The sequence below is a fragment of the Chrysemys picta genome, chromosome 24 (genome assembly GCF_011386835.1).
Source record: "Chrysemys picta bellii isolate R12L10 chromosome 24, ASM1138683v2, whole genome shotgun sequence".
NCBI lineage: Eukaryota > Metazoa > Chordata > Testudines > Emydidae > Chrysemys > Chrysemys picta.
The window spans coordinates 12,269,588-12,282,503 of record NC_088814.1 but is presented as its reverse complement, the minus strand read 5'-3'; the positions used below and the strand labels follow the sequence as shown (position 1 = coordinate 12,282,503).

The 12,916-nt window shown below is 55.5% G+C and overlaps 1 protein-coding gene across 1 annotated transcript in view; it reads right to left on the bottom strand.

Annotated features, from left to right (window-relative positions):
- The window catches only part of LOC101952392 (alpha-2-macroglobulin-like protein 1), a 99,116-nt gene that overhangs the window by 55,216 nt on the left and 30,984 nt on the right, over positions 1-12,916 (bottom strand). Inside the window, exons 9-10 of the mRNA XM_065577453.1 lie at positions 9,407-9,521; positions 8,387-8,496 (exon numbers count right to left, since the gene is read on the bottom strand). Coding sequence (XP_065433525.1) covers positions 8,387-8,496; positions 9,407-9,521 — 225 coding nt within the window. The remainder of the gene's footprint in view (positions 1-8,386; positions 8,497-9,406; positions 9,522-12,916) is intronic.

The following is a 12,916-nucleotide window of genomic DNA, read 5'->3' as shown; positions in this document are numbered from 1 at the left end:
AGGGGTAACAGGTTGACTGAGCCCTCCCTTGGGATGTGGGCTCTACAGTCCAACCGCCCCCAGGCCCTGAAAAGGACAGTTACCTGTTCCGTAACTGGCGTTCTTCGAGATGTGTTGCTCAGGTGTATTTCACTATAGGTGTGCGTGCTCAGCACGTGCACCGGTGCCGGAAGTTTTTCCCTTAGCAGTATCTATAGTGGGGGAGCACCGCTGCGACCCCTGGAGTGGTGCCGGCATATCACACCATAAAGGGGGCTGCGTGCACCCCCCACCCTCAGTTCCTTCTTGCCAGACAACTCCAACAGAGGGGAAGGAGGGCGGGATATGGAATACACCTGAGCAACACATCTCGAAGAACGCCAGTTACGGAACAGGTAATTGTGCTTTCTTCTTCGAGTGATTGCTCATGTGTATTCCACAGTAGGTGACTCCAAGCCATACCTGACGGAGGTGGGTAGGAGTTTTAAGTGTTAAGTTTTAAGGGTTACCCGGGCGGAGCACTGCCCTACCAAACCCTGTGTCATCCCTCGTTTGGGAGACGATCGCATAGTGCGATGAGGTGTGGACAGAGGTCCTGAATAGGGACGTGAGCCACATAGGCCGCTGATGAGGCTGAGGTCTCGTCAAATGAGCCTTCACAATGGGAGGCGGGGGAATCTAGGGATGGAATAATAGAGGCCAGGGACACCATGTGGAATTTGCAACGAACCAGAAACTGGTTGAGATTCCGCAGATCGAGGATGGGCCGAAGCCCGCCCTTCGCCTTCGGGATATGGAACTACCTGGAGTAGGATCCCTTGCCCTGGAATTTCCGAGGTACCCTTTCCACAGCTCCCAGGGAGAGGAGGCGCTCTACCTCCTGGCAGAGAAGGAGGGAATGCTCCGGGTCCCCAGGCATCTCCCGGGATGGAGGATGGTTGTCGGGGGTGGGGGTTGAAACAAACTGCAACCTGTACCCTTGGGAGATTGTGCTGAGGACCTATTGGTCCGACATTATACGGGACCATTGCAATCGGAAGGCCGATAAACGGTTGATAAAACTGGGGGGGGGTACACTGGCAACAGGCCCGGTGACCCCCCTCAATGAGTCAAAAACGCCGTTTTCCCGGCCTCTTGGCCTTCGAGGGCCCAGGCTTAGGGGCTGAATGGGATTGGCGTTGGGACCAACGCCTTTGGTCCCACTGACTCTTAGGCGGGGTTTCGTATCTGCCCCAAGCCAGAGGAGCAGAGGTTTGAGGCCTGGGCTTGTCCTTAGAAGGCGGGACATAGAGGCCCAGCATCTGCAGGGTGATGCGGGAGTCCTTCATTCCATGCAGACGGGTATCTGTCTGGTCCGCAAACAACGCGTTGCCATCAAACGGCAGGTCCTGCATTATTGACTGGGACTCCACGGACAGCCCCGAAAGTGACAGCCATGACGCCCTTCGCATGGAGACCGCTGAAGCCACTGACCAAGCGGCTGTGTCTGCTGCGTCTGAAGCCACCTGGAGAGCTGCTTTGGCCACCGCCGCGCCCTCTTCGACCAGAGCTCAGAACTTCTTTCTGTCCTTGTCTTGAAGAAGGGGTTTGAACTTGGGGAGGGATCCCCACAGATTAAACTCGTAACGGCTCAGCAGTGCCTGGTGGTTGGCCACTCTGAGCTGGAAACTGGCAGACGAATAAATCTTTTTACAAAAGGTGTCAAGTCTCCAAGCGTCCTTGTCCTTTGGTGTGGGCGCAGGCTGGCCGTTCCGCTCACAGTGGTGGACCGACTCTACCACCAAAGAGTTCGGGGCCGGGTGGGTGTAAAGGTATTCGTGACCCCTTGCAGGGATTAAATACTTCCTTTCAGACTTCTTGGAAATGGGGCCAAGAGAGGCCGGGGTCTGCCAGAGGCCGGTGGTGATGTTGGCCACCCCCTGATGGAATGGGAGGGCCACACGCCCCGGTACCGAGGAGGCAAGGACATTAAATAGCGTGTCGGAGGGCTCCTCCATCTCCTTGGCCCGGAGCTTGAGATTCGCTGCCACCCTCCTAAGCAGCTCTTGGTGCGCCTTGAAGTCCTCTTGAGAAGAGGGGGGCGGTACCGCAACTGAATTGCCTGGCGCCGAAGAAGTAGATGGTGCAGTACCATCAGCCACCGACGGCATTGTGGGCTCGATGTCCGGGTCATGTCCCAGGGTCAGTGCAGGTTGTTCAGCACCCGCGGCCCCATCCCGCGGGGTGGCCCTGAGAGGCTCCCGCCACGGAGCGAGGTCCCAGCTGTGAGGGTGCCTGAGGCCACTGGCACCATTGTCCTTGCCAAGGTACAGCCTGGAACTGGGACGCCTGGGGCGCAGGCAGAGCTGGCTGCTTCTGTGGTGCGGTGCGGCCCAGGGAGAGACGGCTGTGCGCCGACGCCGAAGTCCTGGAGGAGCGCACGGTGCCATAGGAATGATGGAGTGGTCTCTGTCGTGACGGCTCCTGCCCCGAGACTTCGACCTGGATGACGTAGACAGGTAGATGTCTGAGGAGCTGTCTCTGGACTCCCTACGGTGCCTGTGGCCAAGGCGCTTTGGTGCTGGGGACTCTCGGGACGGACTCGGAGCATGACCTCTGTGACAGCGGGCACTAGAATAGGAGCGCCAGTGCCGACGGCGTCGGGACCTGTTCCTCTCGGACTGACTCGAGGAGGAACGGCGTCGTCTCTTGTCACCTCCTCTACGGCGCTTGGAACCGGAGGGGTGGGACTCGCTCGCAGAAGAGCCGGCACGCAGAGTTGACGTACGACGCGGGCCTCTGCTCAGCACCTCGACCCTGGAAGGTACCTCGACCTCTGATACCTCCGGGGAGGGCTGACGGGCGCTCAAAGACAGCTTTCCACGGGACCATAGGCCCCACTGAGGTGGCGCTCCCGGCACCAGAAGGTCTAGGATGTCACGCGCGGCCTGAGCTGCCTCTGGTGTCGAAGGCATGCGCACTTCAGACGAGGCTCGCGCGGACGGGACTGGACCACTCCGTTCAGCGCGAGTCGGAGGTCTCTGTCCCGACGGGGATCGTGGGCTGCCCAGCTTGGGTCTGGCCTCACCCCTCTCCTTCTTTCAACGCTGCTGAGTCTTCCCTTGCTTCTTACTGGGGGAGCGGTGCCGAGTTGACGACGGTGCCTCGCTGGGCACCGAAGACGCGGTGCCGGGTGCGGAGTCAGGTCGATGCGCTGGTGCCGGGGCAAATGCCGACTCCATTAGCAAAGCGCGGTGTCAGATCTCACGCTTCCACTTAGTCCGAGGCTTGAAGGAGCGGCAAATCCTATAACGCTTACTAACGTGAGCCTCGCCCAGACAGCGAAGACACTGAGTGTGTGGATCGCTTCTGGGCATAAAGTTGTGACAAGAGTTGCACGACTTGAAGCCTGGGCCACGGTGCATGCCCCAAGCCAGGCACTAGAGGAAGAAAAGTTCAGCAAGGAAAGTTCAGTGAAACTGGATACCACTAAGCTATCGACGCTGCAGTCAAGGCTGGAGCAAGTTCCTACTCCCTTCGCTGGCGGCAAGAAGGAACTGAGGGTGGGGGGAGCACGCAGCCCCCTTTATGGCGCGATATGTCGGCGCCACTCCAGGGGTCGCAGCGGTGCTCCTCCACTACAGATACTGCTAAGGGAAAAACTTCCGGCACCGGTGCACGTGGCGAGCACACACACCTATAGTGGAATACACATGAGCAATCACTCGAAGAAGACCCAGGGCCTCAGATCTCCCAGCCTCGTTGCTTTGCTTACACACATTCTCTCTGAGTCCCATCTGGGCTGTGGCCACGCTGGGCTTTAAGATTAACCCCTTAGGGACAATGTGGTAGGCAAGCAAGTAACCCGGGGTTAACAAAGGAATTTCTAAACCACAGTCACTTAGACGGCTCAAGAGTTACAGATCTTTGCCAAAGAATGAATGTCCTGATGAGCACCCTTCTCTAGTCTGATCTAACCCTGCCCCTGACTCTGGGGTTTGTCAACAGTTCAGGCTGGGCAGAATCAGTAGCGTAGCTAGTGGGGTTCAGGGGAAGCGGCCGCTTCCCCTGACCACATTCCCCAAAAGTGGCGCCTGCGGAACGGGGCCGCAGACTGGTTCCCGGCGCTCCGGGCGGCCGGCGGAATGGGGCCGTGGGCTGGCTCCCGGCGCTCCAGCCGGCACAGCGGGGCCGCGGGCTCCCGGCGCTCTGGCCGGGACTCCGGCCCTGAGAGCGTGGCCGGGGGTCTCGGTGCCCCGGACAGTGCTCCGGATGGGGAAGCGGGGTGGCCCTGCGCATGCGCCGCTCCGTCTTTCGGCGGCATTTTGGTGCATGCGCAGGGCTGCCAAAATGCCAGCAAAGGACCGGCACCTTTTTTCTCCACCGCTCCTCCTTGGCTGCAACCCTGGCTATGCCACTGGGCAGAATCCCTCCCGCCTTGTCTGTCTCCCGCCAGTCCTTCTGGCATGTGGTGATGGTCAGCACAGCTGCACAGAGCAGCGCCCCTTCTTAAGTAGAGCCTCTCTGGACCCTTCTGCTATGTGCTCAGCTGGAAAACTCCTTCCTCCTCCCCCAGACGTGCTCACTGCACCTGCGGGCCCTTGTGTAGAAAAAACATTGTTCTGTGGGGGTGGGTCAGTAAGTGAGAGACAATCAAAATTGATGGCACTAGATTGCCATCTTGAGATCTTCTCCATGATAGTCCTTAACAAAGTGTTACGCACCTTTTCTAGGCTGGGCACCTGTTGAGAATACAATATGATAATCTGCCTTGGGTAAATTTAGGCGTGTGCACAGCACATAATACAATGGGAAGGTACTTACCTGTTAGTAACTGGAGTTCTTTGAGATGTGTTGCCTATATGTGTTCCACTTCTGGTGCGTATGTGCCCCATGCGATGCAGATCTGAATGATTTAGCCACAGTGGCCATTGATTGTGCCTGCACCCTGCATACCTCCCTTGGGAGTTGGGATCTAAGATATAACTAGTAAGCTGTGGTGAACTGGTCCTTTGGGAGCAGCAGGCCTGATAATTCTGTGGGTGCCCAGAGGAGAAGAGGCCGGACACTACTGGCGACGCTCAGAGGACTGGGGGCTATTACTCCCAGATCCTTTCCAGTGGCACTATCACCTGGCCAGGTGTTCCTCATTTTGTAGCTGTTCATTTGATTTCTCCTTCTTAAGTGTAGTACCTCACACTGGGCTTTAATTAATTTCAACTTGTTGATTTCAGACCAACTCTCTAGTTTGTCAAAGTCGTTATGAATTCTAATCCTGTCCTCCAAAGTGCTAGGAACCCCTCTCTGCTTGGGGTCACCCACACATTTTAGAAGCACACTCTCCATTCCATTGTCCAAGTCTTTAATGACGATACTGAGTAGTACCGGACCCAGGACTGACCCCTGTGGGACCCCACTAGACACGTCTTCCCAGAGTGCTGCAAACTACTGATAACTACCCCTTGAGTATGGGGTTTCAACCAGTTACAGTAATTTCATTTAGACCAGTCATTTTCAACCAGGGAGCCAGGGCTTCCTGGGGGGCTGTGAGCAAGTTTCAGGGGGTCCACCAAGTGGGGCCAGTGTTAGACATGCTGGGGCCCAGGGCAGAGGGCTGAAGCCTCACCACATGGGGCAATTATCCTGCTTGCTACCCCTTCACGCCAGCCCTGGCTTTTATATGCAGAAAACCAGTTGCTGTGGCACAAGTGGGCTGTGGAGTTTTTACAGCATGTTGGGGTGAGGGGGGCTCAGAAAGGAAAAGGTTGAGAACCCCGATGTAGACCACATTTCCCTAGTTTGCTTATGAGGATGTCAAAAGCCTTACTACAAGTAAGGGGTCAGTCCCAAGGGTCTGTCCTAGGGCCGGTTTTGTTCAATATCTTCATTAATGATCTGGAGGATAGCATTGCTCGAGGGTATGGATAGGATACAGAGGGACCTAGACAAATTGGAGGATTGGGCCAAAAGAAATCTGATGAGGTTCAACAAGGACAAGTGCAGAGTCCTGCACTTAGGACGGAAGAATCCCTTGCACTGCTACAGGCTGGGGACCGAGTGGCTAGGCAGCAGTTCTGCAGAAAAGGACCTAGGGGTTACAGTGGACGAGAAGCTGTATATGAGTCAACAGTGTGCCCTTGTTGCCATGAAGGCCAACGGGATTTTGGGCTGTATTAGTAGGAGCATTGCCAGGAGATCGAGGGACGTGATCATTCCCCTCTATTCAGCACTGGTGAAGACACATCGGGAGTATTACATCCAGTTTTGTGCCCCCCACTACATAAAGGATGCAGACAAATTGGAGAGGGTCCAGCGGAGGGCCACTAGCCAGTAGCCCTGAAATCTAGACGTGGCTTTTCTTACTGGGGACTTTAAAATCTCACCTTTTGCACCTCAAGGAGACAACAAAGGGGTGTCTGGGAGTTCAGAAACGGTCCAATTGCCTGGTGCTGTGTCTGTCGGTGCGGGACACAAAACGAGCTCCAACACTGTCAGCAGTGGCACAGAAGGACCCGTGCGATGGATGCTGAGTGCAGGAAATGGGACGTCTGTGCCACAGGTGCGGGTAGCAGAGGCACTGAGGAGACGGCACCTGGTACAACGAAGGCGAGAGCTCCGGGCGTGATGCGTCGGTGCGGCAAACAGTGGTGCTGAAAGCACCCGCAGCAGCTCCAGCAGCAATGACTGTGCCGCAAGCAGTGGTGCTGAGAGGCCACCACCAAGTGAAATCCTCTCTGGGCACCAAGGGATGAGCCAGCACCAGAACCAAGGACTCAGGACTCCTTCTCTCTGGGCGCCAGAGGGACCAGGGATTGGCCTCGAGCTGCCCTTCTCAAGTGACACAGAAAGAGGTGACGTAGCAGGCACCTGAGGAGGAGATCTACTCCCGTGCTCCTTGGCAGGATGGTGTCCATCACACTTGAGGTCACTAACCGGAGAAGGCACAGCCTTAGAGGCGGAAGAGATGGCTGCCAGGGTACTTTTTACTGAAGGGTGATCGGTCCTAGGAGGATCCTGCATCTCTTCAGGGACTGAGCCTGGCCTCCTAGACTTCTCCAGGAGAAATCCCTTCAGTCTAGTCTCCCTGGATTTCACAGCCCATTTGGGGAGGGCTCGGAGGTCCCTGCACTGCTCTCTACCGCGTGTCTGTGAACCCAGACAATACAGGCACTTAGAGTGTCTGTCGTTCCGGGCATGGCAGACCCACATGAGGAACATAATGTAAATCCTGGGGGCAAAACCCCCCTGTACCTGGAGAAGACATCAACTGCTCACCTCAGAGCCCTACCCCGCCCGTAACAGGATTCATAGAGTGCAAGGCCAGAAGGGACCATTGTGATCATCCAGTCTGACCTCCTGCCTAGCTTAGGCCAGAGACCTGCCCCAAAATAATTCCCAGAGCCAACCTGTTAGAAGAACATCCCGTCTTCATTTACACATGGTCAGGGATGGAGAATCCACCACGAACCTCAGTAAAGTGTTGGTTAATTACCCTCACTATAAAACATTTACACCTTATTTCCAGTTTCAATTTGTCTAGCTTCAACTTCCAGCCGTTGGATCGTGTTCGACCTTTCTCTGCTAGATTGGATATTTGTTCCCCGATATTCACAAATTGTAATCAAGTCATCCTTTAACCTTCTCTTTCTTAAACTAAATAGATCGAGCTCTTTGAGTCTATCACTATAAGGCATCTTGTCTAATCCTTTCACCATTCTTGGGGCTCTTCTCCGAACCCTTTTCAATTTATCAATATCCTTGTTGAATTGTGGGCACCGGAACTGGACACGGTGTTCCAGCAGTGGACACAGAAGTGAAAAATATAAAGATAACAAAACGTGCTTACTCCAACTCGAGAGTCCCCTGTTTATACATCCCAGAATCGCATTAGCGCTTTTGGCCACAGCGTCGTACTGGGAGCTCATGTTCAGCTGATTATCCACCACGACCCCCAAGTGTTTTCCAGAGTCCCTGCTTCCCAGGCTAGACTCCCCCACCCCGTATGTATGGCCGACATTCTTTGCTCCGAGGAGAGGGAGTCTACGACTGAAATCCTCCCTAAAACAAGGGAGTTCAGCTACACTAACTAAGCCACTATCTCCAGTAACAATGATTAACTATCAAAAATTACTATTTACAAAACATAAAGAGAAAAACTTCAGTGGAGCCGGAGACCGGACACTGCTGCTGGCTCTGTCTCTCAGCCAGGGGCCATGAGAAGGAACTGAGGGTTGGCTGGTTGCTCAACCCCCATTGTGCCCTCAGTAAGAGGGAGCTTGAGGACATGGAGAGCACAGCTAACGCATCCGATCTCCAGTGAACGGGGCACCTGAAGTGCAGCACATCCGGCAAGCAGTCAACATCAATGGAGGTTACAGTGTGGTACAGAAGGGATGAGCCAGCTCTGTCACAGCGGTAATCCCGTTACCTTGCCAGTGTAGGGGAATCCAGCCTTGTAGGAATCATCAGTGTCCTCAAAGGTCACCGTAGCGATTTCAGACACGATGTCACAGCTCTTGGTCGCGTTGAGCTCCACCCCTAGCAGGAGAGGGAGGGACGATAGGAGGAAGGTGCCAGGAGCGACACCTGAGTTCGGGCTATGTCCCAGATTTCTCTCCATAACAATGGGAGGGTGTGATTTAGGGGAGAATTTGGGAGGTTCGGCTGGGGGCGGAGAAGGATTTTCCTGGGGAATCTGGAAACTAGAAAATTTAGATCCACCTTCCCCTGGGGCTTAATCCCAAACCAGCCACTTGACATTTGCCAGCAGGGTCTCCTGGCTCTGCAGCCCTTTTCCCTGCAGAGAGCTCCTTACTGAACGACCCCAGAGCTGACCCCGCACACAGGCCTCTCGGCACAGGGCCTGGCCCCCAGAAAGGGCCGTTTTCAGAAGTGCCCAGTGAGCCGTTGCCGTTCTGGACCCGCTCTCCTCCAGCCACTTCGCCATCGCTGATGTCAGCACCCGAGGATAACGTTGTAGCCACCCCACAGTTACAGTTTTCAGCCAAATGGGTGTTGGCCGTTCTGGAAATCAGGATTCTTCTGGGTTAAATGTGGAGTTATCTGGGTTCGTTGCTAAGCGATTAGCACTTGCAGTTTCGAACGCTAAGCGCTAACGTCACTGAGGCCGTGACTCAGGGCCCAGCGACACAGGCTGGGCCTTCACTCCACTCTGCCAGCTCAGTGCACAGCCAGAGGCCACTCGCGGGAGGGTGTTTAGTCTTTGCATGAATGTGCCCAGGTCTGAGCTCCTCATGAGGGATCGATCCCAGTGATGGGCTGAACCAGAACCCCAGATCCAATCCCCAACGCTACCTCTGGGCCCATCTCTAAAGCAGCTGGGCTACAAATGACATGACCACATCTGCAAGTGAGACCCCTCTGCCCTTGGGGGTTCAGTGCTGGGGGCTGCTTGGGGGCGTGCATGTGTGCTTGATTTCAGACCCACCTGTCCCCTCCTCCACGAGAGACGCCTTGGCCTGGAGGCTCATCCTGTAGCCAAAGTGGGTCAGGTTGAAGGGAGCCGTCACCACCTCTCTGGAAAAGCAGCCGTTGCTCTCAGTCTGGAGGGAGAGAATCACAGCCCGTTAGCAGCAGCTCTGCACCAGGCCCCACAGATGTCAGCTCAGCAGGTCTCTAATCAGGCTTGGCCTGGTTAGTGCTGGGATGGGAGACACTCAAAGAAAATCTGGGTGCTGAAGTCAGCAGCAGGGGGCGCTCTCACCTCAGAGTCAGCCCTGACACCGGTATCCCAGCACGGCGCTAGGGGGCGCTTTGCAGCTGGAGCTGCTGTGGGTGGGATGAGACGTAAACAGGCCCTGGCCACTTGTGACAACCACAGATCCCCTGGTGCTTGTCCCCCATCGTCGTGGTAACGCTGGCTAAATCCAGTCACCCCCCTAACCCCGCAGGGATTGAGAGCATTCGGGGAGATCTGTATCTTTCCATTACCCCTGCCTAACGAGAGCTGCTGATGAGGAAGGGCGGTCCCGTAACCTGGGGCACTAGCCTAGGTCTGGAGAGACCTGGGGGCAAGTCCCTGCTCTGCCACAGGCTGCCTGCAAGTCCCTCTGAGTATGGCTCCAGGAGAATCACCCTGCGGCCGCGAGTCTCAGAGCCCAGCCCTGCTGACCCCACTTGTGCTGCAGATTGACGGTCGGGTCCAGGCTCTAGACCCAAGGAGGGGGGAGGGTCTCGAAGCCCAGGCTCCAGCCGAGTCTACACCAGGGATCGGCAACCTACGGTATGCATGCCAAAGGTGGTCCGCAAGCCGATTTTTCATGGCACGCGGCGCGGGCTGAGCGGCTCAGTCCGCCGCCGCTCTGGGGTTCCCACTGCCAGCTCCTGCCAGCCGGGGTCCACCGCCAGTGCAACTCAGCACCCGCTGCTGGCCTGGGGGAAGGAACCCCAGGCTGGCAGGGGGCTGAGACCTCAGCTGGAAGGAGCCAGGGGCAGAAACCCCAGAGTGGCGGGGGGCTGAGCCGCTCAGTCGCTGCTCTGGGGTTCCGGCTGCTGGCCCCTCCCCAGCAGGGGTCCCCTCCGCCGCAGCTCCACTCACCTTGCTTCCCATTGCAGGCTCCCTCGCAGACAGGGTCCAGGCCTCCAGCCCTGCTCAGGCCTACCAGCCACCAGCTCCACTCACCTCAGCTGCCAATCTTGGGTTCCAGCCACTGACCTCCTGCAGCTGCGTCTGGATCTCCAGCCTTGCTCAGCCTGCTTTCCGGCCGGGAGTCCCAGCAGGCCACCCTGGGCTCTGCTCCTGGCCTTGGATCAGTCCTCTGCAGCCTCCCCGCTGTGGCCCACTGTCCCCAGCCTGGGACAGTGAGGGTTGCACACCAGGCAAGAGGGGGTGCAACTCAGCACCCCCATCGTAAAATTGCTTATCTCCGACCACACTATGTTTGACCTTGTGCCTGCCTTCTATCACCATTTTTTTTCCCACTGAGAGTTGAAGGGAACATTTGACAAAATGGCAGCTCCTAAGAAAGTGAAGCTAGATGTCCGATCATTTCAGCCTGCTTGGACAGACACATTTGGATTTATTGAAAAGAAGCACGGTGCTATTTGTGCTTTCTGTTATGAAAGTGTTGTTTGTCGCACATCAAGTATTCAACGACATTTTGAAATGAACCACGAGAAAACCTTTCTTGATGAAGCAAACAAGACTGAATCAAACAAAAAGGCAGCAGCAGCAGCCTATGAGAAGCAAAGCAGTGCTTTTAAAAGCTTAAGTGTAAGTAAAAATCAAGCTACAGAAGGAAGTTACAAGATTGCACAGTGCATTGCAAAAAACCGGAAAGCTGTTTACAGATGGGGAATATATAAAAGAAGTTTTTCTCAGCAGTTTGGAGATTTTGTTCAATGATGTGCCAAATAAAGATACAATCATATCTATGTAACCCTTCTGCCAGCCGAGTTGATAGCAGCAAGGGCCGGGTTCAATACATAGGGGTCCCCTCCCAACAACGTAACACAAAACCAGCTCGAGCCCCCACCCAGTGACCTGGGAAAATCTTACACAAGAGGCAGTACTTCCCCTCTTGCAAGCACGAGTCTCGGTGTAGCAGAAAATGTTTAATAACATGAGGTAAACGACATCAGCATTAAATTGGGAAAACACAACTAGAGTTCATAGACCAAACCATGAGCAAAGACCCACCCCAGCAAATTGGGCCGTGTCCTTTCCCTTTGGTTCTTGAATCCAGCAACGCTAAAAATCACCCAAAGTCCCCAAAGTCCAACACCCCAAAAGTCTCTTGAGTTCAGCAACCCAAGAATCACCCAAAGTCCCAAAAGTCCAACACCCCAAAAGTCTCTGCCCCGGTCAGTGCAGCCCCAGAGTTCAAAAAGTTTACCTGCAGGGTTTTACCCCCCGCAGCCTGGGTGGAAATGGGGGGGGGGAAGAAGAGGGCGCGCAGGATGTTAAGGGGCACCTTACGTGGTCCGAGGCCGACTGCCCGCCTCTCCATGGGGTTCCGCTGGAGCCTTCACCACGAGCCGCTCCACTCCACCAGCCGTCCCATGCGCCACTCCTGCCGCCCCACAAACTGCTCCACTCTACCAGCCGCTCCGCTCCACTCTACTCCTCCAGCCGTCCCCACAAACTGCTCCACTCCGCTCGCCGTTCCGTGGGCCGCTCCAACTGTCCCCGCAAACTGCTCGGCTCGCCATCCCGTGGGCCACTCCATCCGTCCCCGCAAACTGCTCAGCTCTGCATCTCCGCAGCTCCTCTCCGCTCGCCGTTCTGTGGGCCGCTCCAACCATCCCACAAACTGCTCCGCTCTGCCAGCCGCTCCTCCAGCCGTCTCTGCAAACTGCTCCGCCAGCTGCTTAGCAATATAGCTTCAGGTTCCCCCACTAGTTAACACAGCACTCAGTGATCTCAGCTCTTAGTAACTTTAGCGCTTTTGTGATTTCAGCTTGTAGTAGGGGAGCCCCAGTGCTGGTGCACCATTGGCCCAAAGTGAATTCAGCTCAGCAGCCTGTAAGTAGACTCCCAATGGAATCAAAGTTAGCTCTGACATTCAACAGTGGAGAGAGGAGAAGGTGCAATTGTTGTTTCAGGCTCACAAAAAGGGCCCACACCACCAGGTACAAATACCTGCCCCCAACCTCTCTCAATTCACTGGGTTTTGGAACCCATGTCCTTTGTCTAGCGAGTGCTACTTAGGTGATGGTGAGACCCTCTGTCATAAAACAGTTTCATTGTCCTTGATTCACATAATCAGGGTAACAAAAGACAGTTACCTGTTCCGTAACTGGCGTTCTTTGAGATGTGTTGCTCAGGTGTATTCCACTATAGGTGTGCATGCTCGCCACGTGCACCGGTGCCGGAAGTTTTTCCCTTAGCAGTACCTGTAGTGGGGGAGCACCGCTGTGACCCCTGGAGTGGCGCCGACATATCACACCATAAAGGGGGCTGCGTGCTCCCCCCACCCTCAGTTCCTTCTTGCCAGAC